The sequence below is a fragment of the Perna viridis genome, chromosome 2 (genome assembly GCF_037379345.1).
Source record: "Perna viridis isolate PV_CMFRI_1.1 ecotype Kerala chromosome 2, ASM3737934v1, whole genome shotgun sequence".
Classification (NCBI taxonomy): Eukaryota; Metazoa; Mollusca; class Bivalvia; order Mytilida; family Mytilidae; genus Perna; species Perna viridis.
The window spans coordinates 59,070,918-59,095,443 of NC_142446.1; the positions used below are offsets into that span (position 1 = coordinate 59,070,918).

At 33.2% G+C, this 24,526-nt stretch overlaps 1 protein-coding gene across 5 annotated transcripts in view; it reads right to left on the minus strand.

Moving 5' to 3' along the window:
* The window catches only part of LOC148626272 (mitogen-activated protein kinase kinase kinase kinase 5-like), a 59,402-nt gene that overhangs the window by 15,977 nt on the left and 18,899 nt on the right, over nt 1-24,526 (minus strand). For 4 of the 5 annotated variants that reach the window (XM_088570140.1, XM_088570144.1, XM_088570141.1 and 1 more), the window contains 12 exons: nt 24,186-24,225; nt 23,053-23,310; nt 15,875-15,934; nt 13,804-13,888; nt 12,860-12,939; nt 12,182-12,242; nt 11,715-11,820; nt 11,197-11,359; nt 10,356-10,456; nt 8,749-8,825; nt 7,935-8,000; nt 6,692-6,784 (listed from right to left, as the gene is read on the minus strand). In XM_088570140.1, the coding sequence (XP_088426266.1) occupies nt 6,692-6,784; nt 7,935-8,000; nt 8,749-8,825; nt 10,356-10,456; nt 11,197-11,359; nt 11,715-11,820; nt 12,182-12,242; nt 12,860-12,939; nt 13,804-13,888; nt 15,875-15,934; nt 23,053-23,310; nt 24,186-24,225 (1,190 nt within the window). The remainder of the gene's footprint in view (nt 1-6,691; nt 6,785-7,934; nt 8,001-8,748; nt 8,826-10,355; nt 10,457-11,196; nt 11,360-11,714; nt 11,821-12,181; nt 12,243-12,859; nt 12,940-13,803; nt 13,889-15,874; nt 15,935-23,052; nt 23,311-24,185; nt 24,226-24,526) is intronic. The other variant, XM_088570143.1, reaches the window with a different exon arrangement.

A 24,526-nucleotide genomic window follows, 5' to 3' on the forward strand; every position in this document is an offset into this window, starting at 1 on the left:
ACTTTTGTAGTCCTAAAAATAAGGACCATTTCAGCTACTGAAAGAATTTGGCTAAACCATATGCGAAAAACTACTGTCTGACCCCTATGTTCTATTTTTAGTAATGGCAGCCATGTTTTTTGACGGATCAAAAATCCCCACATCAGGTCTATACAGCATACCCCGAGGAACATTCATACCAAGTTTGGTTTCAATTGGTCAAGTAGTTCAGAGGAGAAGAGTTTTGAAAAATTGTTAATGACAATGACGGACTCTAAGAGATGGCAATAGCTCACGTGGCCTTTGGCCAGGTGAGCCAAAAACTTATGTTAAAAAACTACTAACAGTAAACTATTTATGAGAAGGGTGGACATTGTTATAATTTCCAGTATTTTAAACTGGAAGGCCATCGACTCTATTATACTGTGATAGCATGACCTTTGACAGAGTCTTATTATACAGAACCAGCATGTAAATGTTCCTCCATTTCAGTCCACTTAACTGTCACTAATTTCATGGTGGATACTAATTTAAATTCGATCACAATGTGAGCTGAGGCAAACATTAATTCTAAATTGAGTTCAAGCTTTATCATCCAGATGTTAAGCATGTTTATTTTGTAGATACTGATTAAGAAAGATCATAAGTGGCTTAAAGTACTGGACTTGATACCACAATGACTTCCCAGACAGTATCCAGGAACAAACTGTTCCTCAGTACATTGTTCTATATACAATCTCTTAATTTAAAATTATAAAAAATATAATCAATCATAAATTACAATAAACCTAAAATATATAAAATAGCCACCAATTTTAAAGAAGATCCATCTACAAGCTGAAAATAATCTAAGTCCTGCTATAAAATTGGTCAAATCAGAACAGTGAAAAAGTATGAACATCTAGATACACTTCATACGAACAAATTTCAAAGGAATCTGACTGTGGATTTCAGTAAAAATATGACCATTACGTAGATGTGACTACTAAGTTCCTATTCCTATGTCCTCATATCACTTTGTGGCAAGGGTACAAACAATATACATTTGTATATGAGGTTATTCATTCCCTTATTATACCACCTGTCTTGCTACCCAAACTACACCCATACCTGCCAACTTAAACGATTTGTCAATAAATTTTTCTCCATAAACCCTATTTTGTCAAAATAACGTACATAATTCTGAATTCAAACCCCTAAATTTGTGTTTTAAATCTCATTTCTTTGATTAGAAAAATTATAAATCTGACAAATGGTGTTAATTTCTGGTTACAATAGCACAATTATGTCTCCTCAGCCAGATCTTTACCCCAAAATGCAGCCCAGTGGAAAATACAGAAACATTCACGATTGATGGATAATAAAAAAGATATTTTCATGAAAAAAATTGTATGAATAGTAAGGAACCAAAAGTATCGAATCTGAAAAGTAGCAGCCCATATATGTGTATTTTATGGGGCACTTCAGGCTTAGGGTGGCTACTGAAAAATTGATGTTTGAAAAAGTATCCCCCTTTTTGAACCTTAATTTATGGACAGAAACGCTGCATGACATGGTAGTTTTTAATTTAAAATTTAAAAGCTATATAGGTGTATTTAAGCAACATTGCGTTAGATTAGAGAAATTTCACCCTGATCTATTTTTAGATTGTAGTGGAAGTGAGGACCCCCCTATACGGAAATAGCATTGTGAATAATTGCACTCTTCTATCCTTCTGTAATCTCTAATGAACAATCAGCTGACCAGGGTTATGATGATGATTCCTCATATACTGAACCTCATGGTGTTCATTTAATGAAAAGAAAGAGTTCCTCAAATGTCCATAATATTATTTTGCATCTTTCTTTCACAAAGACTAAGATTGAGGTGTTTAGGCAAGAGAAATTGTTTGGACTAAATCCCCTTAATGTTCAAAACTGAACACGGACTCCACTTCAATTAACATTAATGGAAAGAACGAAAGATGTGTTCAATGCATTTTTAAGTAGTAGAGATATGTTTGATTGTAAATAAAAGTTTTCTCATTTTTTTTTTTTTTATTAAAATTTCAAAATTTCCACTGAAGCAATCAAAGTTAAAAGGTATGTACACCACACTTTCAACTATCATACAACAGGTCACCTCTGACACAGTATTAGTTCTGCACTGGGCAAAATACTTATACATGTAAATATTAACCTTGGCATTTAATTTTCTTTGTCATCTACAGTATACCTACATTAACAATCATCCTTTTAGTGATGCTATTTTTGAAATATAACAAATATAATTATGATGTGTTTTGATCACTTTAAACTGTTTCAATGGCATTGAACTCTTAGAAAATCATGTAAAAGAGTGGTATATGATATAAGACAATTTTAGCTGTTTCATGACCTCTTCAAAAATGTTTTCTCCCTATTACATGTATCTCACTGAAACAAAGGTAAGGTGATACCCTATGCATTCTTATCTTCTTCAACAAGAACAAATTAACTGAAATACCTCCAGTGGGACCAATAATTATTGTTTTGAATAATTACTTTATTAAAGAGAACTTATTAGTGAATTACATAGTATTATAAACAAGGTTTAGTATTTATTTATAGTTTTAATTGCCTTATGAATAGAACGGAAAAATTCCAAACAAAACAAGAGGTTACATGCAATGTCACACCAAATACACCATTTACTCTGAAAGTTATCAAAATCATCAAACAGGTTCTTGAAGTTCAGCATAACTGAATTAGAAAAAAAATCTTGTCAAGTTATTACAATGTAATAAATGAGAAATCATTCTGAGTAAATATGGCAAAAAATGACGACAAGAAATCATTCTGTCTAAATATGGAAAAAAATGACGGTAAGAAATCATTCTGTCTAAATATGGAAAAAATGCTATTTTATATAGTTCAATTGAACAGGTAATTTGGGACAAACAAAACTGAAAATAAAAAAAGTACCAAGAATCATGTCAAAGCTGTGTATCAGATATCTGTTTTTTTTCCTCAGATCAGAAAATAAATGAAAAGAGAAAGAAACAGACAGACCATGTGAAGCTCTCATTCATATTATTAACAGCCAATAACTATCATTCTCATATTATAGACAGACAAAAACCATCATTCCATTTTTTTAAATTACACAAGACCACTGACCATTCTAAAGACTGTCTACAACATCTTAACCATTAAGATTTAATAATCAATAAGATTGATCCTCCACATGATCGTTACATTGATCCAAACTTTCAGTCTCAGAAAATGAATTGAACAACAACACATCCATATTATAAACCTGCATGAGAAACAACCGATATGATTTGACAACTGATAATATCAATATCAATGTCTATAATACAATGACATAGCAACTCCAAATATTTACACTGGTACTTCATAAAATATTCAATAAGCATCTCAATATAAAATAGAGCAACACAGACACTGACCAAAGCGACATCAGATTTACACAATATTTCTAATATTAAATTATAAAAGTATTTTGATTTTGCAGTTTTCATTCAAAATAAAACACTAGGAAATAATATTTCCAATCCATATAAATACATTGTCAGTGGGCAGGAAATGATATGTTTCATAATAAGTAAAAATATCAACTTAAGTTATTTGATTTCAACATTATAACAAATGAACCTCAAAAAATTATGATGTTGAAATAAAATAAAGTGAGTTGGTATTTAGTAATTTTCACATTTCACAAGTTGTTCAATCTTTTTTTAGAATAATTGACTGCTCTATATTCAGCATTTGTCGTGACCGAAATTATAGTGACTGTCCATCAATGACATCACCAATTGTTACGGGAGAACAGCATAAGAAATGTCACAACAATGTTTTCGTCCCATCAGATTTAATAGATAATGTGACACAATCACACAACAACCATATTATTATGGCAAATTATTTATATAACTTGTCTGTATCAAATCATCCCATAATGTGAATTTGCAAAATATCCACTAATCAAAGAAAAGGACAAAACAATCAATTCAAAGAGAAGAATTTTTCTTCAAATGGGTCATTTTCAGCTTCAATGAAACTATGGCCCTTGGAACCTGCCTTTTCCAATAAGTGCTTAGTGTGCTTTAACAGCTTTCGCCATTATGTTTTGTTATTAATTTTATGCAATTGTTGCCTGACCATCAGGTTTAGACAATGTCTGATAGCGTTGATATTTTGAAACATTTAACATACAATTATACTAATGCTTTTCCTTTTTATTTCTTATAAATTAAGATTTGAAAAAGTATTTTATTGACCAGAATCTTATTCATATCAGTACATTAAAAAATATTCATTATGACCAAAGATAGAAAAATAACTGCATTGACAATTCCCATTTGTGTTACCTTACCACTAAAACAGTTAAAAAATTAATAGAAAGACCTCCAACAAATTATTAAAGAACAGAATTCTATTGAAAAGATTTTCAAATATTGGCTTAAAGGTCCATTAAATATTTAATAGTTTCTTCAGAAAATGAGTAAGTGGACATTGACCAAAAGGGACTGGTCATTAAACTTTCACTTGGTCCACACGATTACTTATTGATTCAGTTATTAAATCTCTTATCAATTAAAGGATTAGCACTTTGATCAACTGCCTTCCATAACAAACACTTCCTGTCAGAAAACCGGGACAAGGTCATCTAGCCACAATAATACACTTCTCATTTTACACTTCATTATTGTATGGTTACAAAGCATCCCCTAATTAATGGATAGATTTCTAAATAATCAAAGCCTGTTTTTATGTGATGAAATTAGTAATTTCCGAATGGCCTCGATACAGAAAAGTAAAGATATTGATTTATGACATTACAGATGCAGACCTATTTACAGCAGATGGGTAATATAAGAATAAATACAACAGTAACTACAATTCCACCAGAAAGCCTAATGAAAGCAGAAAAGGGACTACTATTCATATTCCACTCAAAAATAAAAATGCTTTGCAAGGCACAGCTTGATACAACTGCAGAGGTTGAACCTTGAACATTGATACACCATTCAAACTTGACACACCTTTAAATTTTGATTACAATTTGATACAGCATAAAATTTGACTAGAACCAAAATGGTCACTTTTTGGCCCCTTTTCCTGAATGGTTCCAGTCAAAACCTGGATATGGCACATTGTGGTACTATTTCAAAGCAACCCAGTTCCTTTCATTCAAGTTATTGTCCAGAAATCAGCAAAAAAAAAAGAAGCAAACTTGCTGCTGGCCCCTTATGGCTCAAGACATTACCCCAAAAATCTGTCTGCGTCTTCCTTTTGTGGTAAGGCACCTTTTAAAATTTATATGAGACCCATTCATTTTTACTCTATGATTGTATCTGGCCCCTTTTTGGCCCTTAATTCCTACAGGGATCAAGTCTTAACACCCAAAATCAATCCAAGTCTACCTTTGGTTCTTTGGTACATTGTAAAGCAATATCAGATAGATCCATTCACAAATAGTTAAGTTTAGATGGCCATCAGGAAAATGCTTGTTTCTAAACCCTAAAAATTACTACCAACTTTCCTTATTTGGTTTAGAACCTTTTCATACAAAACTTCATAAATTTCAACCAACTAATACTCAAATCATTGCACCAAAACCTAGTGTCTAGGGATGACAACGACAACAGCACCATACCAAAATACAATTTTTTTTGTGGTTGTATAAAAACCTAGCAATTACCACTTCATTTAACACTGATGCTACACTAGCCACATTGCATAATGATAAACATTCATACTCTAAGAAGGGCTTATATTCTCAATATTCTGAATTCCCTTCAACTGTTTGTGCCTCTGCGAGCATGACTGAAGGTTTGACAATTTTTAAAACTACAGTATGGTTTTCCACTCTTATAAATGTTTTGGATCAAGCAACTTTAGTTAAGGTCATACTAACTCAGAAAATATATAGACTAATGTAACATAATAATTTGTAGTGATGTAGAAAGGGAAGTAACCAATTACTCCTACAGCTTAAAATAAAAACCTTTTTATTCCAAACGTGTATTCATATTATAAAGACTAATAATATTTCAATTTATCAGTTCAGCCCACTATAAATGATTGGACAATTCTAGACAAGCAATGCCAATGACTGCTAAGTCTGGATAATCAAATCAGGAACTACAAAAAAACCTGAGGCAAAGCTTGAAGCAAAAACCACTAGTCTACAACCCAAGAACTAATGAAAGCCTTTCACACATTTTAACATCCAAGGAATTACTAAAAATATGGAGTGCTGTTGACAAATAAATTATATATTTTGTTTTACCAAAACAGCTATACTTTTCTACAACACTAAATTCTTAAAAAAGGTAGATAAATGCTATAGATATTAATCCGAACTACTCGGCCATTTCTGCTACACTAAAAAATTGCCTCAGATGCAGAAAGGAGAATTACTTCTAGAAAAATTTGCTGGAATTGTAGTCATACACAAATCAAAGTAGTTCTATCCACCAGGTGGCACTAAAAATTTCAGTTGGATAGCACTAGAAATAAAGAACAACAACTCTTCCAGGAATTTTGGCGCAAAGCAAGGAGCTAAGAAAAAAGTAATGGTAAAAAATTCAACAAGTTTAACTATAATTTTAGAATTAGATCGGTCAAATTCCAACAGATCCATCTGCCTAGTGCCTCCAAGGTTTTTCTTTTGTGTAACTAGAAAGGCTGAGGTGTTCCGATTGAGAGAGAGATAATTGACTTACCTAATGATTGTACAGTAGAGTCAAAATGAAGCTCTGCTGCTTGTCTTCTACTAGACTTTAATTTTCCTGTCATATTAACAACTTTAACATATTCTGGAAAAATAAATAAAACTTTCATAATAAAGCAACTCATTCAAACCTTTATGAAAACAAGATCTTGCACACTAGGTCATGCTTAGAATACCCCACTTCAACTATTTTTGTCAAATCTGGAAAGGGGGGTTGTGGTTGGCAACATTTTTTTTATATTGCTGGGGGGGTCTTTTACAAGTTTTGTCCCCCCTCCCCATGTAAATTTAAATGGAACAGCCATGAGAAAAAAGGAAAAAAATTTCAATATAATAACCTAAAAAGTACTAAGTTACATGGTAAGCAAGAAGTAAACAAGCATTCTGAGAGTATTGCAAAACAATACATTTATATCATTAACCCAAATACTACCTTGGGTCATCAAGTATAAATAACAAATTGAGGAAATGACCATGATTTTCAACAGAAAAAGGGATATGGACAGAGACAAGAAAGATGTTAAAATCCATTTAACAGACACAGATTTGCAAAGTTTTATGCATGTACAAATGGACAGATTAGTTTTTAAATTCCATACCAATCTAAATGATAAATTGTGTGATCTCTTGTTATATTAACATATTGTCACAATGAGACAATGTTAACAGGTTTTCTTTAGAAAAAAATCATGTAAAACTGAAATTTTGGTATAGTGCGTAATATTGAAAGTTGGTAACTTTTAAAAAAAATCAGCAAAGCAGAATGAAACCTAAACTTGATCTGTAACTCATCAAGGTTGACTCACATACCAAAATTCAGCTCAATATCTGCATGCATTTAGAAAAAAAGAGCAGAAAACTTGTTACTTGGACAAAAATCAGCAAAGCAAAACGAAACCTAAACTTGATCTGTAACTCATCAAGGTTGACTCACATACCAAAAATCAATTTTTCTCTGAACTGACGTCCTCTTCGGTTAAAGCCAGTAGGGGTCTAATAAGAGTACATCCTGAATAGGGGAGATACGGCACAAATCATCATGCAAAACTAATCAACCAAAATCTAAGCATTCCCTGTAATAGAAGCTGTGAAATCTTGTTACAGAAAACTGTCATAGACAGATGGACAAAGTGATTGCAATATGAACTCCACTCATTAGATCTTTATTAAGAAAATTTTTCAATCATAGAAATGAAAAAAAGCATTGATTTTCTGCTGAAGAATTACATACTTACTATCATAACAGACTAGAATAGTATCTCTCTCTAACTGAGTAACATTAACAACTGGTAATGATTCACCTGCAATTATCAAAATACATTGCTTAATTATTTAACTCAAAACTTAATTTTAAATTCATTATACAAGGTTGCAGCAAAATGATAAATTCAGAAACTATCACACTATGAATTAACCTTAGTTTAAAGATATAAACAACATATCAAAATTGGAAGCATTATTCACTTGCAATGCAAACACATTGTTGAATGTGTCAGCAAAGTCACACTGATATCTTCCCAAAATAACTTATTTTGCAGCTTAAAATTAAGATTGCACAACCAAACTTCATATCATTCCCATTTAGAGTTCTCAAGCATTATCAACAATAATTAATGGAACCTAAGAATGTACTAACAGCATTAATATCCAAGTACCAGTAAATATAAAATTTCAGACACTGCCTATAGTAGAGGTGATTCATAGTGTAGATAAGCCACAAAACGAATATTTTTGTGGTCTACATATGGTTTATTTTTATATCATGATAGCCCTTCCTGTATTCAGATCTGCATTTTGAGAAAACCACACATTCGTCTCCCACTGAAATCAACCAAATTATACCAAATCAAGAATGATAGCTCTTGCAAAGTACAAATTTTATATTTGCAACAACCAAATGAAAGCCTGTATGTAGTCTGTACTTGTTTCTATTTTTGAAATATCCTGGTGAAAGTGAATTTGGTGGGTTTTAGACATGCATAAATCACCTCCTCTCTTATTTTTTTTGAAGTCTGCTACTTAATATCACTAAGACAGGACAACACCTACCTTCGTTACATTCCATAAACCAATTGGCATTGGAATTCAGATTAATTATATCGAACTGAACATGGTTTCTATCATGCCTAAAACATAACAGACATTTAGTGTCAGATGCAAATTTATTATGAACTTCTTTCATTATTCCATATATATACAGGGTTTTTTCCAGGATTTGAAAGGCTTTAGTCACTTTTGCGGTCGGGTATTTTTCAAATTTCAAGAATAATAAAAACAAAGTCAATCATATTTATTACATATATTTTATTTCTTTTTCAGCATCAAGTAACAATAAAAAGTATAAAGTACATTAATAATAAAATATATAGATAAAACTTTGTGTTGGTTAATTGTTAATACATACATGTATATCTATAGACATAAAAATAGCACTGTCTTCCAGCACTAAAGCAGAGACTGGAATGTCCCTGACTGACCATAAAACACTCAGAACTAATAATGAAGAATCCTCCTATCCTTGACAAGAGCCCACAACTGAAAAGCTCTTCTATAATTGAAATCCCTGAAGCCCACTCGATGCAGAGACAACTTCATGAGAGTGTCAACTGATGAAACCTTCAACCTGTTCCTAAGGTAAGTCTTGATGAGATTGTATCTACTGAAGCCCCTCTCACAGTCAACTGAAGAAATAGCAGAGAGCAGACATATAGAAAGAAGCTTGCCAACATTAGGGAAGTCCAACAAGAAAGAATCCTTGGCCAGAACAGAAGAAATCACAGAATCAATTCTAACATCCTTATAACCAGTCAAGACATGTTTAAACAACAGCCACTCCTCCCTGAACTGAACCTCATCGATCAAAGCCTTGTGACCATCCCTATCCTGTCCAAAGTAACTACAAAGAAACTCAACATGCTCTTTCCCGTAAGACAACAACTCCTGACTACCACTAGAAGGCACTAACTTAGGATCAAAAATAGACAAACCCTCAAAAACCTTTTTTTGGTTGTGTGACCTGTGACTCAGGGTCACGTGTAGAAGTAAAGAAATTTGTAATCATGACGATGTACAAGAATGACGAAAATAGATTCATCCTATCTATTTATGTCTCTTGAGAATTTGAGTATGAGCAGCTCAAAATGTCACACACAAGCCGTAATTTTAACTAATCATAATTCTTTTGTCGGCTCGTTATCATTCAATTACGCAGTTACACTTCAATAGGATTACCTGTGTAAACATCGACACCAATTTATTGGGATTAAGGTGAAATCATTTAATTGACAGTTAATTGGCTTGGGTCGTAAACTTGTCGTTTAATTGTAGTAAGAATCGAATTTTAGTGGCGATAAAAATTATACGTTTTGATTTTTTAAGTGACGAAAGTAACCAAATTTTTTTTCGGGAATATAAAAAGGCTTTCGCCAATGACGAAAGTGACGAGCGCTCGGAAAATCCCTGTATATATCTTATACTACATGTACTATAAAATGATACCAAATCAAGAATAACTTTTCATTATCTATGAAAGCATGAACCTAAAAGTTATTTAAGGTAATATAAACAAAATAATCACACATTTTTTTTTATTAATATTGATATTAAAGGAAAGTAGTAAAAGGCAGAAGGTATAAATAGTATGAAAGAGTATTTACCCTTTTCGAATACCCGTACATATCATAGGATATTCAAGTTCAGGGGAGATAAACATCTCAAATACTGAAAGGTCCTGGGGCATGTCTTCAAAATCAAATGTCTGAAATAAAGATATATAAATACAATTATTCAGTTTTTAAGCAGTTTCATGTGACTTGAGGATCTTAATTTTTTATCAAAAAAATCACTGTATCAATGTCTTTTCTAATTAAACTAAGATAAAGTTGATTAAAGTATCTAAAAAAAAGGTGTCTTAAGGATATGACTGTTATATTTTTTTGTCTATTTGAAAAAGCTAAATGCCTGCGATGCACACCAAATTACCTTCTGACTATTATATTTTTCAGTCCATTAGGAAACAACCTCAATCATGTGGTTCCCACTTGAAAATAACCTGCTATGCAGATTACTTGGTATGCACCATGGGCATTGAGACTATTTCAAATAGAACAAATAACTATAACAGTCATTCCTTATAATTTAATTTTAGTATCAACATTTAAGGAATAAATCACCAAAAAAGGTTGATGACATCACAGTAACATTACAAAATTTGGTTTATGAGATGAAGGACAAAATTTTTTATCCAATCAGAAAGTGTGTTACATCTGAAATTAAATAACAGTGAAATAAACTTTAAAAAATCTACAACACCTGGGTAACATATTAAAATTCCAAAAGAAACAATTATATTTGATTTCCACTCCATTGTTTATTCTGATTTTAACTTGAGTTAACAGCATATTCTGGTTAGACTTTGGGCTAAAATCTGGCACTCACTACAGGTACAACATACGCAAGTACATAAATACCTTACTATTTAATTCAATGACTACCAACCTTTAACAACATAAATTTATTGAGTGGCTCATACCACTGCATCAATATAATTCCTGTGGGCAGAGCACCACACAGATATTTATATCCATTGTATGGGTTTCTTCCAACACAGCATTTACTGCAGCCTTTAGTATCAGGGACTTTTGTTGTGGGCGTGAACCTCCTGAAACAGAAGAAAACAATAATAAAAATTAAAATAAATAAGTTGCTGGCACAAAAATAAATCTTTCCAGGATATGTGTAATCTCGTACTGATATTCAATATAGTTACTGAAACTGCATTCATTGATGTCATAAAATACAAATAATCCTGCAAATTGAATTTTTCATTCCTTAATTTTTGAAGTGATCTATACCAAAAAAAAAAAAAAAGAAAGAAAAATTGTCAATTTAAAAGACAATGTACTTTCCACTAAGACCTTCAAAATGGCATAAATTTCAGAAGTAGTTACATATATAATGACGTAAATCAAGTTTCTTTAAGATGACATGAGAATTGATCTCATACAATAGTTTACCTTGGTACAAGTTTCTCTGGTATTTTGTTCATTGGTAAGGAGAATCTGTTGGTCTGCTTAGAATGAATCATCATAAGGTCATGTCGCCACAAATTCGGGGTTTTACCTGAAAATATGTTGCTATATACAATTGGGGAAAAACAGTAAGTCAGAAGGACTAAAGCTTGAAAACAATACCATCTTCATTCTGTTCAGACTGAACTCAAGTTATCACACAAAAAGCAAGTGTCTTCATACCAAAAGGACATTGACAGCAGCTTTCTATTCCAATCAAATGAAAAATAAAAAGATGGAAAGTATACATGTGATAAGCTTTTTGCTTTTTGAAAGAGATCAAAATTGACCAGACAAAATTGCAGTCTTCAAAATTTAACCAACCCGACATTATTTGAAACATTATCTTTTATATGCTTTCATAAATCGATAAACAGTTTAGTACATGTTAATACATTCAACAGACACCTTACCTGATATTGTCATGAGAATGTCTTTTATTACATAAACCCACGTACATCTTCGGGCATGGAGCTGGAAAGACATAAAAATAAAAGTATTGTAATGCTTATATCAAAGCTGCAGACATAAATAATAAGCATACAACTCGAACTGAGAGTAAAATCACTCACCACTCACAACTTTTAAAACACTCAAGTTTGATTATCTTTCTTAATAAATATCTGGCATTAATTTTCTAGCTTCAGTCATAACTAAGTAACATATCCGACCTTCATTTAAAGTTGCACTAAACAGTTGAGAATGAGTTGTAGTTACATGGACAAGATAGACGAGCAGATGGAGAAAAAGATTTCCACCAAAACTAAGCTTGTGGGGGCCACAATAAAACTTAATAGTCTAATCTTACATGATAACATACTAAAGATTTCACATGACATAATTTTATAAAGACTATACTAACACTAGTTTCTCCACTACAGAATAATCAATCTGTTCTATAACAATTATTAAAATTAAGCTCTAGTTTTGACAAGATTTACACCATAACTGATAAGATTGCAACCAGAAAAGGTACGTGTATAAAATTAAATGCATATACATGTATAAGTGATCTACAACAACATCTGAAAAGATTCGAGTTCAGAGTATGTTCAACATCAATATCTTATCTTCATATAATCATAACCTACCAATTCTAAAGATGATTCATGTATCTCGTTCAAATTTAAGGTGTACAGGCCTTCATTAGCACCAATTAATATATACTGATCTGAAAAAATAGAAAAGACATTAAATAATTAGATCCCAAAATACGCCAAGATATCACTGTCCCTCTGTGGCCAATATTAGTCATTAATTTCTTTGACTCAGCACTAGCTATGTTGTAACACCAAATCATCAAGCTCAAGTTCTCAAAAGGACACTTTTTGGGACACATTCATGTGAATATTTATACCAAGTATCAGGAAGTCACTCCTTAAAACTTGGAGCTACAGAGAAAATACAATTATATGATTGGACACTGTTAAGGACAGTCGATTTTATACTTGGTGACCATCCCCACCACCAGGGGCTCTAGTGTCAACACTTTCAGCAATTTACTATGAATTTCTTATTTGCAACTTAAAAAAAAATAATATAGATTACCTAACACCCATTGCAATATTAAGTTGGTGACTTAACTTCTATTCTAAGAATTTTAATGAACTAGAATTTTAGCAGATTCAGCAAACTTCCATTTGGACTATACAATGATGTTAGATTATCTTCATATAAAAGCATCATCTTAATGACAAATATACATATATACAATACCCAATCTTCATATAGAGTTTCATAAAAATTCCTTGAATGGAGAATAAATTCGTGCTTACAAGGTATATATACATGGGCATTTCTAAAGATATCCCAAAAACTTAGTGGGATAAAATTTGGTGGGGACTGAATGATGATCTAGGATATTACAGCAAAGAAAAGTAAGTTAATAGAGTTTTAATACCTAAATTCATCAGTATCCACCTCAGAAACAATATGCCAATAAATTACGTAACTTGCACCAAAGTTAAGAGAAAATGTACAAAACAAATTGTACCAAAATTTTGCTTCAAAAAATTCTTAATGAAAAACATTTTACCTCTAGTATCAGGATGAACCCAGCTTGCCGTACATAGTATAGTCAGGGGACATCCATTGAACACCTTGGAAAAACATGCTCCCATCTGAAAAGTACATTACTAAATCATCTAGTCTTAATTTCAAAGATATGTATTGTTAATTCAGACTTGTACTCGCATTTTACTGAAACATTAACCTATATTTTAACCCTCATGATCTGCATAAAAAAATTCCCCCTTAACTCTACTTGCATCATAATCAACTAAGTATTGCATATTTGCAATTGTGACATAAAAATTGAACTTGAATCGCCCTTTAAACACTTATTGGCAAACGTATCTTGTATTTGAAACAATTAAATTTTTTTTAAATCTTTGATAGCATTCAAATTCTTTTTTCTTTTTTGTTGCTTAATCTAAATTGGCATTTTAATCCAGTCATACTGACATGTGTCTCTTTAGAATCAAAGTAATAAGTATGATGTATGTGGTTATAAATATAATGAAAAGGACATGAAGAGAAAAATGTTAAAAGATGACTACTTGTATGGTTATTCAGCTATTACCATCAAAATTTTACAATGATTTATCAAATCTTTATCCTAACAAAAGTTAACATCATCCCTTACTATGAAAGTCTTAACAGATCAAACTGTAAATCAATTAATCTTTTTACTTTGTATTTATCTGATCTTTAGTTAAAATACTACAGTCAAACCTCAGTAGCTCGAACTCCAAGGAACCATAGAAATGTGTTCGAGTTATCGGGAGTTCGAGATATTGAAGTTCGTAGATTTCCGAATTTTTTCCCTTGCCAGTCCGAGTTCAACTTTATCATTAGAAATTGCTTTCTTCCTACAAAGTTTTGTTAGTTCTTGGATATTTTTAATTCACTTTCAGAAGATTACGTTGATTTGTTGACATTAAAAATGCTATGTTTTCTTTTAAAAACATTCAGAGTTTGAGTTCCTTGTTCAATTATTTATTTTCATCTGCTTATCTTTTATGCTTTCTTCAAGTCAACCTCAGAACATTCTCGCCCTTTAGTTAGATTTAATCATATGTTAGATAAAACTACCTAATTAGTGATGGCTTAAACATTACCTTTAATTAACTAAAATGGCACTTTGATTAATGATAGGGTTTCAGTTTTTCACACCTTTTATTACCCAAGCTGACAAAATGGCTGATGAGTCCGAGTTAGTGACGGTTATTCTCTAAGACTTATAACCGAACGGACCGACTAGGCACTTCGAGTGTTTGAGAAATCCAAGGTTATTTAAACTGATTATATAGGAGAAAAGTTTGGTACTTGAATTGTGTTAGAGAAATCCAGTGTTTGAGCCATCCAAGTTCGAGTGAGTGAAGTTCAACTGTAGATACATGCAAAAGTTATTAATCAAAATTTGTTATAATTCTGCCAAGTTTTGTTATGTATTTATGGTTACTAATTTAAGATGGCATTTGAGAGATATCAGACAGGGTCATTCAAAGAAGTTAATAGGTTATAGGTTAATAGGTGTGTATACACTTTCTTCTTCTTAAAGTACAGTATGTTACATTTTATGTTTTCTTTATTTATTTCATAACTATGATTCTACTTAAAAAGATTTAACAACATTAAAAAATTGCAGTACACAAACACCTCATTTCAACAATTAAATCGATTGAACTGACCATGAATAATTAAAGTTTATTGAGTGAAAGTTTAATATCACAAAATATCAACTCAAGTTATTTAATTTCAAAATTAAATAAAGCCAATATTTTGCAATATTTAAATTTCAAGAATTATAAAACATTTCTCTCTATGATTCCATTGGAATGATTGGCCGATTGACATCTGTCATGGGGATTAATTTAAGTGATCATCCTTCTATGATGTCAGGAGAATAACGCTAGAAACGCCACAATGTCACTTTTCGCCAATCAGGCGTTTACAGAAATGTATACACAATCATAGAACAACCAATCATAACTGCAAATTTTTCATATCACTAATTTGTATATTGTCCATGGTGTGATATTGCAAATATTTAGCCGTCCATGAAGTAGATAGAACGAACAAATCAAAGAGAAGAGAAAACTTACATGAACTTTTGGAGTTGGAGGGAGGCCATTGCTGACAGGTCGCCCTGAAGCTGTCTTATCCTAAAAAGTCAAGATTATCATTCTTAAGTGGCAGAATCAACATAAGGAGAAACAATTTGATATTTTACATATTTTCTTTAATATTGACTGAATAACTGTAGTTTTGAGGTAAGACAAAAATACCTCAGGATCACAAGGCACGTGATAGGGTGAGATGATTGAGATATTCTCTATCCTGGCAAAAACAGTTACATTATTCAATTAAAGCAACTGAGTAGCATAATAAGTATCACATGGCACTGTCATTAGCAATTGGCGAGTTATGAACCAATGCAGGGATGATTTTATGAGGTCAACAAAGTAGAAATTGGCAAAATCAGAAGTAAATATACAGTAAAAAAAAAAAGAAAAAAGAAAGAATCGTAACGGTCAAATCCAGATTTTTGGTAGAAGAAAAAAAATCATCCCTGTGAGTACCACAGCAGTAAGACCAATGGAAAAATTTCAAAGTGATAATGATGATATAATAATTCAAAAACCCACAAAAATTGCTTTTGAAGAGGATAACATGCATTGTAATGACTGGTACAATCCCTAAATCTGTTCTGAAAAAAAAACCAAACAAAACAAAACAAACAAAAAACAAAAAAACAAGCATTCTGAGGGTATTGAATGGCAATACAAAGTCCCTAACTGGAAGAAAAATCAATTGAAGAGTAAAGAATGCAAACTTCATGTATAATTTGTTTACAAAAAAAGAATGGAAAACTGTGTCTGCATTAATTTTACTTCAATAAATATGTTACCATCATAAATTCTGAGTAAGTCCACCAGCGCAAGTCAAGCAGGCGGAATCCCCTATCTAAAAATATCATCCAATGGGATGGCCTTATAGTAGCCATGTACCTTTATTTATCTATTTTTAATTTTCGCCTGTGCAAGAAGACACATGTGGTAAATTATATTGTGAATAATATTGAAATTTTGTAATATTAGAAATACTTTTTGTTGAGGAATTTTCTTTTATATATTTATTATTATTGTATATTGATTCTTTACTATGGAGTTTAATGTTGATAGCCCATTTCAAGCCATTACTGTCAATGATGTTTTTTTGGATGGATCGTTACCTTACGATAGTCAGGTGGTTACTCCAAATGTGTCTAGTCAATCAACCGACATTTTTTTAACTTCGGTGACTAACAAAATTATTCCACAGACCCCAGTTGTAGGTTCTGTGGATAGTAATAGAGTAATCCCTACTTTAGGTATGGTAACTCTTACAGTATCTAGGCCAGTAGACACCACAAGTTCAGTTTCCAGTACTCCTGGTGTTTCTATGGGTCTAAATTTACCTGGTTCAAGGCCTCCAGTGTCTTACTGTGGTGTTACTTTGCTCTCCTTGGCTAATAACCCCATGTCAAGACATTCCTGGCCTCAGACTTACCCTTATCCAGGTTTTCCTGGTCAGGTTTTTCCAGGGTTCTGGCCTTATGGTAACAACTTTGGACCTATTGGTCCTCAAAGTTTCATTCCTAGTTTGTCAACCCCTGCTCCTTCTGTAGCAGTGCTATCTAGTAGTGTTACTATACCTGCAACTGCACCTACCTCTTCTGTTAGGTGTCAGTCTAATCAGGTTACTAACTCTGCCCCTCATTAGACGGGTTTAAGAGTGTTTTAGATGACTTCTGTCAATCCATATCTTCTAAGTTTGTTGCTTTCTCCAATCACCTCACAGCTTTGGAGAAAAATACCAACCAACACACACCTAGCTCCTCTATGACTCCACTTCCTACAGTTCACAACTCTGAAAGTGAACGTGAGGATAGTGATGATGAGGAACGCTTTTCAGTGGCCCCAGGTAGTAAGGAAGGTAATTTTTCCTCTGGTGAAGAAGGTGAAATTAGGGATCAGGTTCCTCAGAATGTTTCTGTTTGTAATACCGCTCCTTCTGTTATTGGTCGTTCTCCTACCAATTCCAACAAGGCTGCTGAAAGTGAGGATCTCCTTGAAGGATCTTAGAGATTCAGATTACTCTATTATGAGAGACGTCAATAAGGTGTCATTTCAGTCACCTCCCAAACCTAAGAGACTCATGTCTAATGACCTACCAAAGTCTCATACTAGTTTCCCAGAATCCAATCACATGTCCACTTCTCTTCAAATTATTAATGAAGGTATCATAGCCAATGAGTCTCATTTTTCCAAGGTAAGTGGTTTTGGTATAACTTCCTTTAATGATCACTTCCGATCTAGGGATTATGATATTTTCAATTCCACTTTGGGTAAGTTGGTTCCTTCTTGTGATAAAGTTTTTTCTTCTTCAATTAATTCAAAGCCTGTGGATGGACTGCGTCTTTCTCAGTCTGTCTGGTCTAAAACTGAGAATCTTCATAGAAATGCTTCTCATGTACTAGGTACAGCAGAACATTATTTGTCTGCTGTAGCCCCCTTACTGAAAGATATTGCTCTTCCTCCTGAAGTAAAATCATTTTTACTTCAGGTTGATAAAGCTCTAGGCTCTTCTCAGCTCTTACTTATGGGAAGTTTGGCAAATTTCACCTTATCCAAAAGATCTCAGATTCTGGATAAAGCTAGAGTTTCTAAAATTCAAGAGACTATCACCTCTTTCACCAGTTCCTATTCCACTGTCCAACACGACTCATCTGCGAAAAATATCTCCTGTCAGCAGAGATAGATTGTCTTTTGACAAAGAAGGCAATAGAGGAAGTTCCTGTTTCATCAATAGATCCAGGTTTCTATTCTCGGATTTTCCTTGTTCCAAAGAAAACAGGAGGAATGAGACCAGTCATCGACTTGTCCATTCTCAACCTTTATCTGGTTGTTACCCATTTCAAGATGGAAACCAATTGTTCTATCAGAGCTTCAATACTTTCAGGTATGTGGACCACTTCCTTGGATTTGACAGACGCTTATTTCCATATTCCAATATGTCCTTCTTACCGAAAATTTCTTTGTTTTGTCTGGAACAACAAGGTTTACCAATTCAGAGCATTACCGTTTGGCCTATCTACTGCACCTCTAGTTTTCACCAAGGTTATGCAGACTGGCATAGCTCATCTTCACTCTCAGGCCATTCAGATTCATTCTTATCTAGACGATTCTCTTATGAAAGACCTTTTTCGGGACAAGCTTCTCGTAAACACGGACCTAGTCATCAAACTGTTTCTTTCCCTGGGGTTCCTAATTTCTTGGAAAAAGTCAGATCTGATTCCTTCTCAGGACTTTACTTTTCTGGGAGAACACTAACTGACTCATCTAGGACTAGTTCTACCTCCTCAGGAAAAATTTCAGAACCTCAACTTGAAAATTCATCAGTTTCTTTCTCAGGAAACAGTTTCTGCTTGCCGATTTTCTCAGCTACTAGGTCTCTTGAACTCTTTAGCAGATGTTGTTCCTCTTGGTATACTACACATTCGACCTCTCCAATTTTATCTACTTCAACATTGGCTCCCATCTTCTCAGCAATGAGAATATCAAATTAAAATTATTTCTCAGGAATTGTCTCCACACCTTTTATGGTGGACTGTTCAGGAGAATGTTTTGAAAGGCTAGCTTCTATCCTTTCCAGTACTCAATCAGACTCTATTCACAGATGCCTCCAACCTCGGTTGGGGGCGTATCTGGAAGGACGTTCAGTATCAGGGGTCTGGAGCCCAGACTTACTGAAAGAACATATCAATTTTCTAGAAATGAAAGCAGTTCTTCTAGCAATCTCATTTTCAGCATATTCGGCAAAACAAGTCTCTTGTTCTTGCATCTCACAATACGACGGTTGTTGCTTACTTAAAAAACAAGGACGAACTCACTGTTTCAAGCTATTTCTTCTTGCAAAAGAAATTCTTCTTTTTTGCAATCAACTCCAGCTTCAGCTAGTAGTTTGTCATATTCCAGGGAAACTGAGCAGACTCTCTAGTCCCAGTGAATACAGAATGGGAACTTCTCCAGTCAGTATTTCATGCAATAACTCTTCATTGGGGGTCTCCTCATGTAGACCTGTTTGCAACAAGTCTCAACTTCAAACTTTAGGTGTTTGTGTCACCTGTCCCAGACCCAGAAGCTTATGCAGTAGACGCCATGAGTTTTCCTTGTATTCCCTACATACAGATTTCTGTCAGCAGTTCTTCGGAAGATTGCTTCGGAGCAATGTCTGATCATTCTTATTGCTCCAGCTTGGCCCAAGCAAGCTTGGTATCCAGATCTTCTTCAACTGTCTTGTGCTCATCCACTCTTACTACTGGTAAGACACAATCTTCTTTCCCAGTTCAAGGGCAAGATTCTTCATCCCAATCCAGAGAATCTACATCTTTTTGTGTGGCTTCTCTCAGGGATAGTTTCAAGGAGAGAGGCTTTTCTGAACGAGCAGTCAGAGACTCTACCAACATTGTATACGATGCTAAGTGGACAATCTTCAGTAGTTGGTGTAGTGAGAAGGAAATTGATCCTCTCAAAATTACTGTTCAGCAGTTAGTGGAATTTCTTATCTACCTTTTAGTAGATAAAAAATTGTCTCCTTCCACAATTAAAGGTTATCATTCTGCTATTTCCAGAACTATCCATTGTCTGGTGGTCCTGATTTTGGTAGTAATGAGTACATTTCTCTTTTAGTTAAGAATTTTACTCTTGAACGTCCTAGACAGAAAATTTTAATTCCTTCCTGGAATTAAAGTTTGCTTTTATCATCTTTAAAAACCTTTCCTTTTGAACCAGCTGAAGAAGTAGATATCAATTTCTTGTCATATAAATGTTGTTTTCTACTGGCATTAGCTTCAGGCAGGAGAAGAAGCGAAATCCATGCTCTTTCTATTCCTGATTCATGTCTACGGTTCAATAGAGATAAATCTTCAGTCACTTTTTAACAGATCCAGCTTTTAATAGCCAAAAATCAGATTCCTAGTAGAGGTTCAGAACCAATAGTTATACCTTCATTGCCTATTGATACTACTTGTAAACTTCTTTGTTCTATCAGAATGTTACTCATTTATTTACAAAGAACCCGTAGTATTAGAGCTAAGACTAATACTAGGCTGTTTATTCCTATTAAGAAAAATATTAAAGATTTATCAGCAAAAACGTTATCTACCTGGATTTGTAAGACCATTCAGGTAACTTATAATTCTTCTATAGTCAGCGTCACATAAATAACATACTGTTAAAATTTGAATAAAAATATTTTCTACGACTTTATTGACACCTACCGTCGTTTAAATTGTCTTAAATGACTTGCTCATTCGTTTAGCCAAACGGCTTCTCCCTAAACATTGAATCGTTAAATTCCGGTCAGATTTTAATTCTAGGTGCCAATATTTACATTGTAAAAAGTCGGCCATGTTTACAGTGATCGGGTTGCTAGGAGATGTTGTTTACGTTTAAATGGTTTGTCCAAAAACCGAAGAACCCAGAATGCACTTCGGCGTTATTTCGGATATCTCGGATTTATTTTACGTGAACAACGTACAATACCGAGAAGTTGATCAAGCAGACGATTGTCACCGGAGTTCGACGGGAACTTACGAACTTCGTTTGTAAACAAATCGTCCCGTAAAAACCAACATGGCGGATATTAGTATGGGATTTTCCCGTAAGGATTTGTTACGCATGATTTAAGCTAATAAGCGACTTGTTTTTGAGAAGCTGTTTGGCTAAACGAATGAGCAAGTCATTTAAGACAATTAAAACAACAGTTGGTGTCAATAAAGTCGTAGGAAATATTTTTATTCAAATTTTAACAGTATGTTATTTATGTGACGCCGAGTATAGTGAAGAATCTCTGTCTAGTCTGAACATAAAAGCCCATGATGTTAGAGCTATTTCTACATCTTGGGCACTGTTTAATAATACTTCTTTAGAGGAAGTTTTATCAGCAGGTTGCTGGAGAACTGAAAATTCCTTCATTTCTCATTTCCTAAGATCATTATCTTCCCAAGCCGAGGGCTTACTTTCATTGGGACCTTTGATAACGGCACAAAAAGTTGTTTTACCTCCTGCTTCTTCTGGTTCAGGGGATTCAGCTTTACGTTAGATTCTGTGTTCTTTATTAATTTTAAAATTTACTCAGAATTTATGATGGTAACGTTTTTATTGTAATAAAATTTAACATTTTTAAAGTAAAATAGGATTTTATAAAATAATTTTCTACGTACAAGGATCATGACTCAGCAAAAATTCAATACCCTGTAATAAAGAGTAATCAAAGGAACCAAGGTTATAGCGGTAATCAAATGAATGTAATCCAGGAACAAAGACCACACATGGAAAACAGACATACACAACAAAGAACATAAAGTAACTAAAATCATACATACAAAGTAACAAAAGTAAATGAGCAACTTGGACTCCACTAAAAACTGGGAGCATGGACCAGGTGCACTGGTAGGGTAAGCGTCCTCTGCTTCTCTAGAAACACCCACCGAGTTGCTCATAAAAAAGTCAAGTCCGGGGTAGACAAACAAGGGAAGGAAAACTATGACCCGTTGAATCAGTTTTCATGGTGCTGATGGATACACCATAACGATCCACGAGTTCAAGATAACGACCATAAAACTATTGTAATGATGACTTACAAACTCTTAACTTAATCTGTAATTTGACATTGTAAAACAATGTACCAAATATCAAATGAATGCCTGTAAGCATGGCGAACAAAGTGCAGAAAACTGATTTCAAGACTGATGGACAGAGTACAAACTTAAAGCCCTCTTTTATATGCATTTAACCTGTATTGTTTACAGGTGATATCAAAAATATGTTGTAGTTGCATATGAAACATAACATTTAGTAAATGTATTGTAATTAAAAATATAATGTGAAGAAATGCTTAATATAAATCATTCAAAGAACAACATTTTCTGTCAATAAGTGACAACAGAGAAGTAGAAAACCAAAGCTGTAAATTTAGTTAAGAAAGTTTGGTACAGCATGCTGACTAACTTTATATGTGAAAGTGGTTTTAAGTTTTAACTGATGATAATAGGGCCTTATTAGGTTTTCTAAGCAATATGGCAGCAAAAGCAGGCGGTTAGATAATTAGAAAAGGCAAATTATAATTCCTTCCAAGAAATAAGAATGGGAATTTCCCATCTCAACTGACCAGGAAGTAATAGTTTACCAAATCTACTTCTTAGAAAAGCATCAGAATTTTCTTTCATGTGAGTTACCTGCTCTTTCTTGCGTCTTGGTAACACAGGAGGTGTGTCATCAACAGGTACGGCAGTACCATTCCCAATGTTGGGAACTGCACCATTGTGTTGTCTTCTGCTCAGTTTGGGTGGAAGGTCAGGGGGTATGTCAGCTTCATCTGTCGGCAGTCGTGTGTCTGGTGTTAATGTCAGTGTATTGTCAAGTAAATGATCCAAGTCTGGCCCTTCATCATCTTCACCAACACCAGGGTCATCTTCTGGGTAACCCGGAGTTGGCTAAAAAGAAAGCACAATTACAATTACAAATTACAAGTCAAAAGCTAAAAAAAATCAAAAGAGTAGCTTCTAACCAATTTCATTTATTTCATGAAAAATTTACTTACTATAAATCAAAATTGATTTTTAACACAGGTACCCTAAAGCTTTTATCAGTAACCTGTTTCAATACCTTAACTTTTTCTTTAATTTCATATGAGTGACGCTTAGAACATTTTAACCAAAATTGTATTTGTAGGGTTGTTCACAGTACATGAACAGTAGATAAATGTATTTAACACATGCAATTGCATACATGTAGTTTTAAAGAAAATACTGTAAATTGATCCTAAATGACTTAAAATTATACTTCACATATTAAGTGCTGTAAAGTAAGGTGTAGTATGTAACTTGGTCATAGCACATTATTACTATTAATTACATATTATAACATGTAATCAATTACAGGTATATATGAAACTGTAATAAATTAATGTAAGGTTACAAGTAATAAAATTTCTATATATTACAGGTAGAAAATTATGTTTATACATATATATAAAAAAGACAAAATAACTGAAATTGGTCATTTTAGAAGAAATTTGAACAAATTTTCAGGCCAAAATAATGGCTTTACTTCCTAGACACCTTCAATTTAGTCTGAGAGAATTCTCATGATAATTGATAAATTTAGGTTTACATCATCATATTAAACAGCTATCCGAACTTAAGACTGTCAAGAGCAGAACTCTACCTAGAAAGCCATTCAGATCACATATCAACTGTCCAAATAAAGTGGTACCAGTCAATTTCAGATTTCCATAACTATCTAGGACTTTCCTTACAGAACTTTAGAATATTCATATACCTCAAAATTTGTATTAGTGCTGACTTACTTTTGGAGGAAGAGGTGGTGGTTTGACTTGTAATGTAGACCTGAAAAAGAAAGAACGTCATTAGACTTTGACACTTGACTGAAATGTATGTACCTACAATTATAAGGGAAAACTGAAAAAAAATATCTTCTCTACACTTAGTTTACCCTACAAAAAATAAAATTTTGTTATTTTGAAAACGAGTTCCAATCAATGAACTTATCAGGTGCATATTTAAATGAAACAAGCAGGCAGTTCAAGATTTTTAATATCAGTAAGAGGTGTTATCCTATTTACTGTAACCAAACCAAGTTCTTTTTTCCTTCATCACCATTTCACATCACCAGATTTTGTGTGGAAAT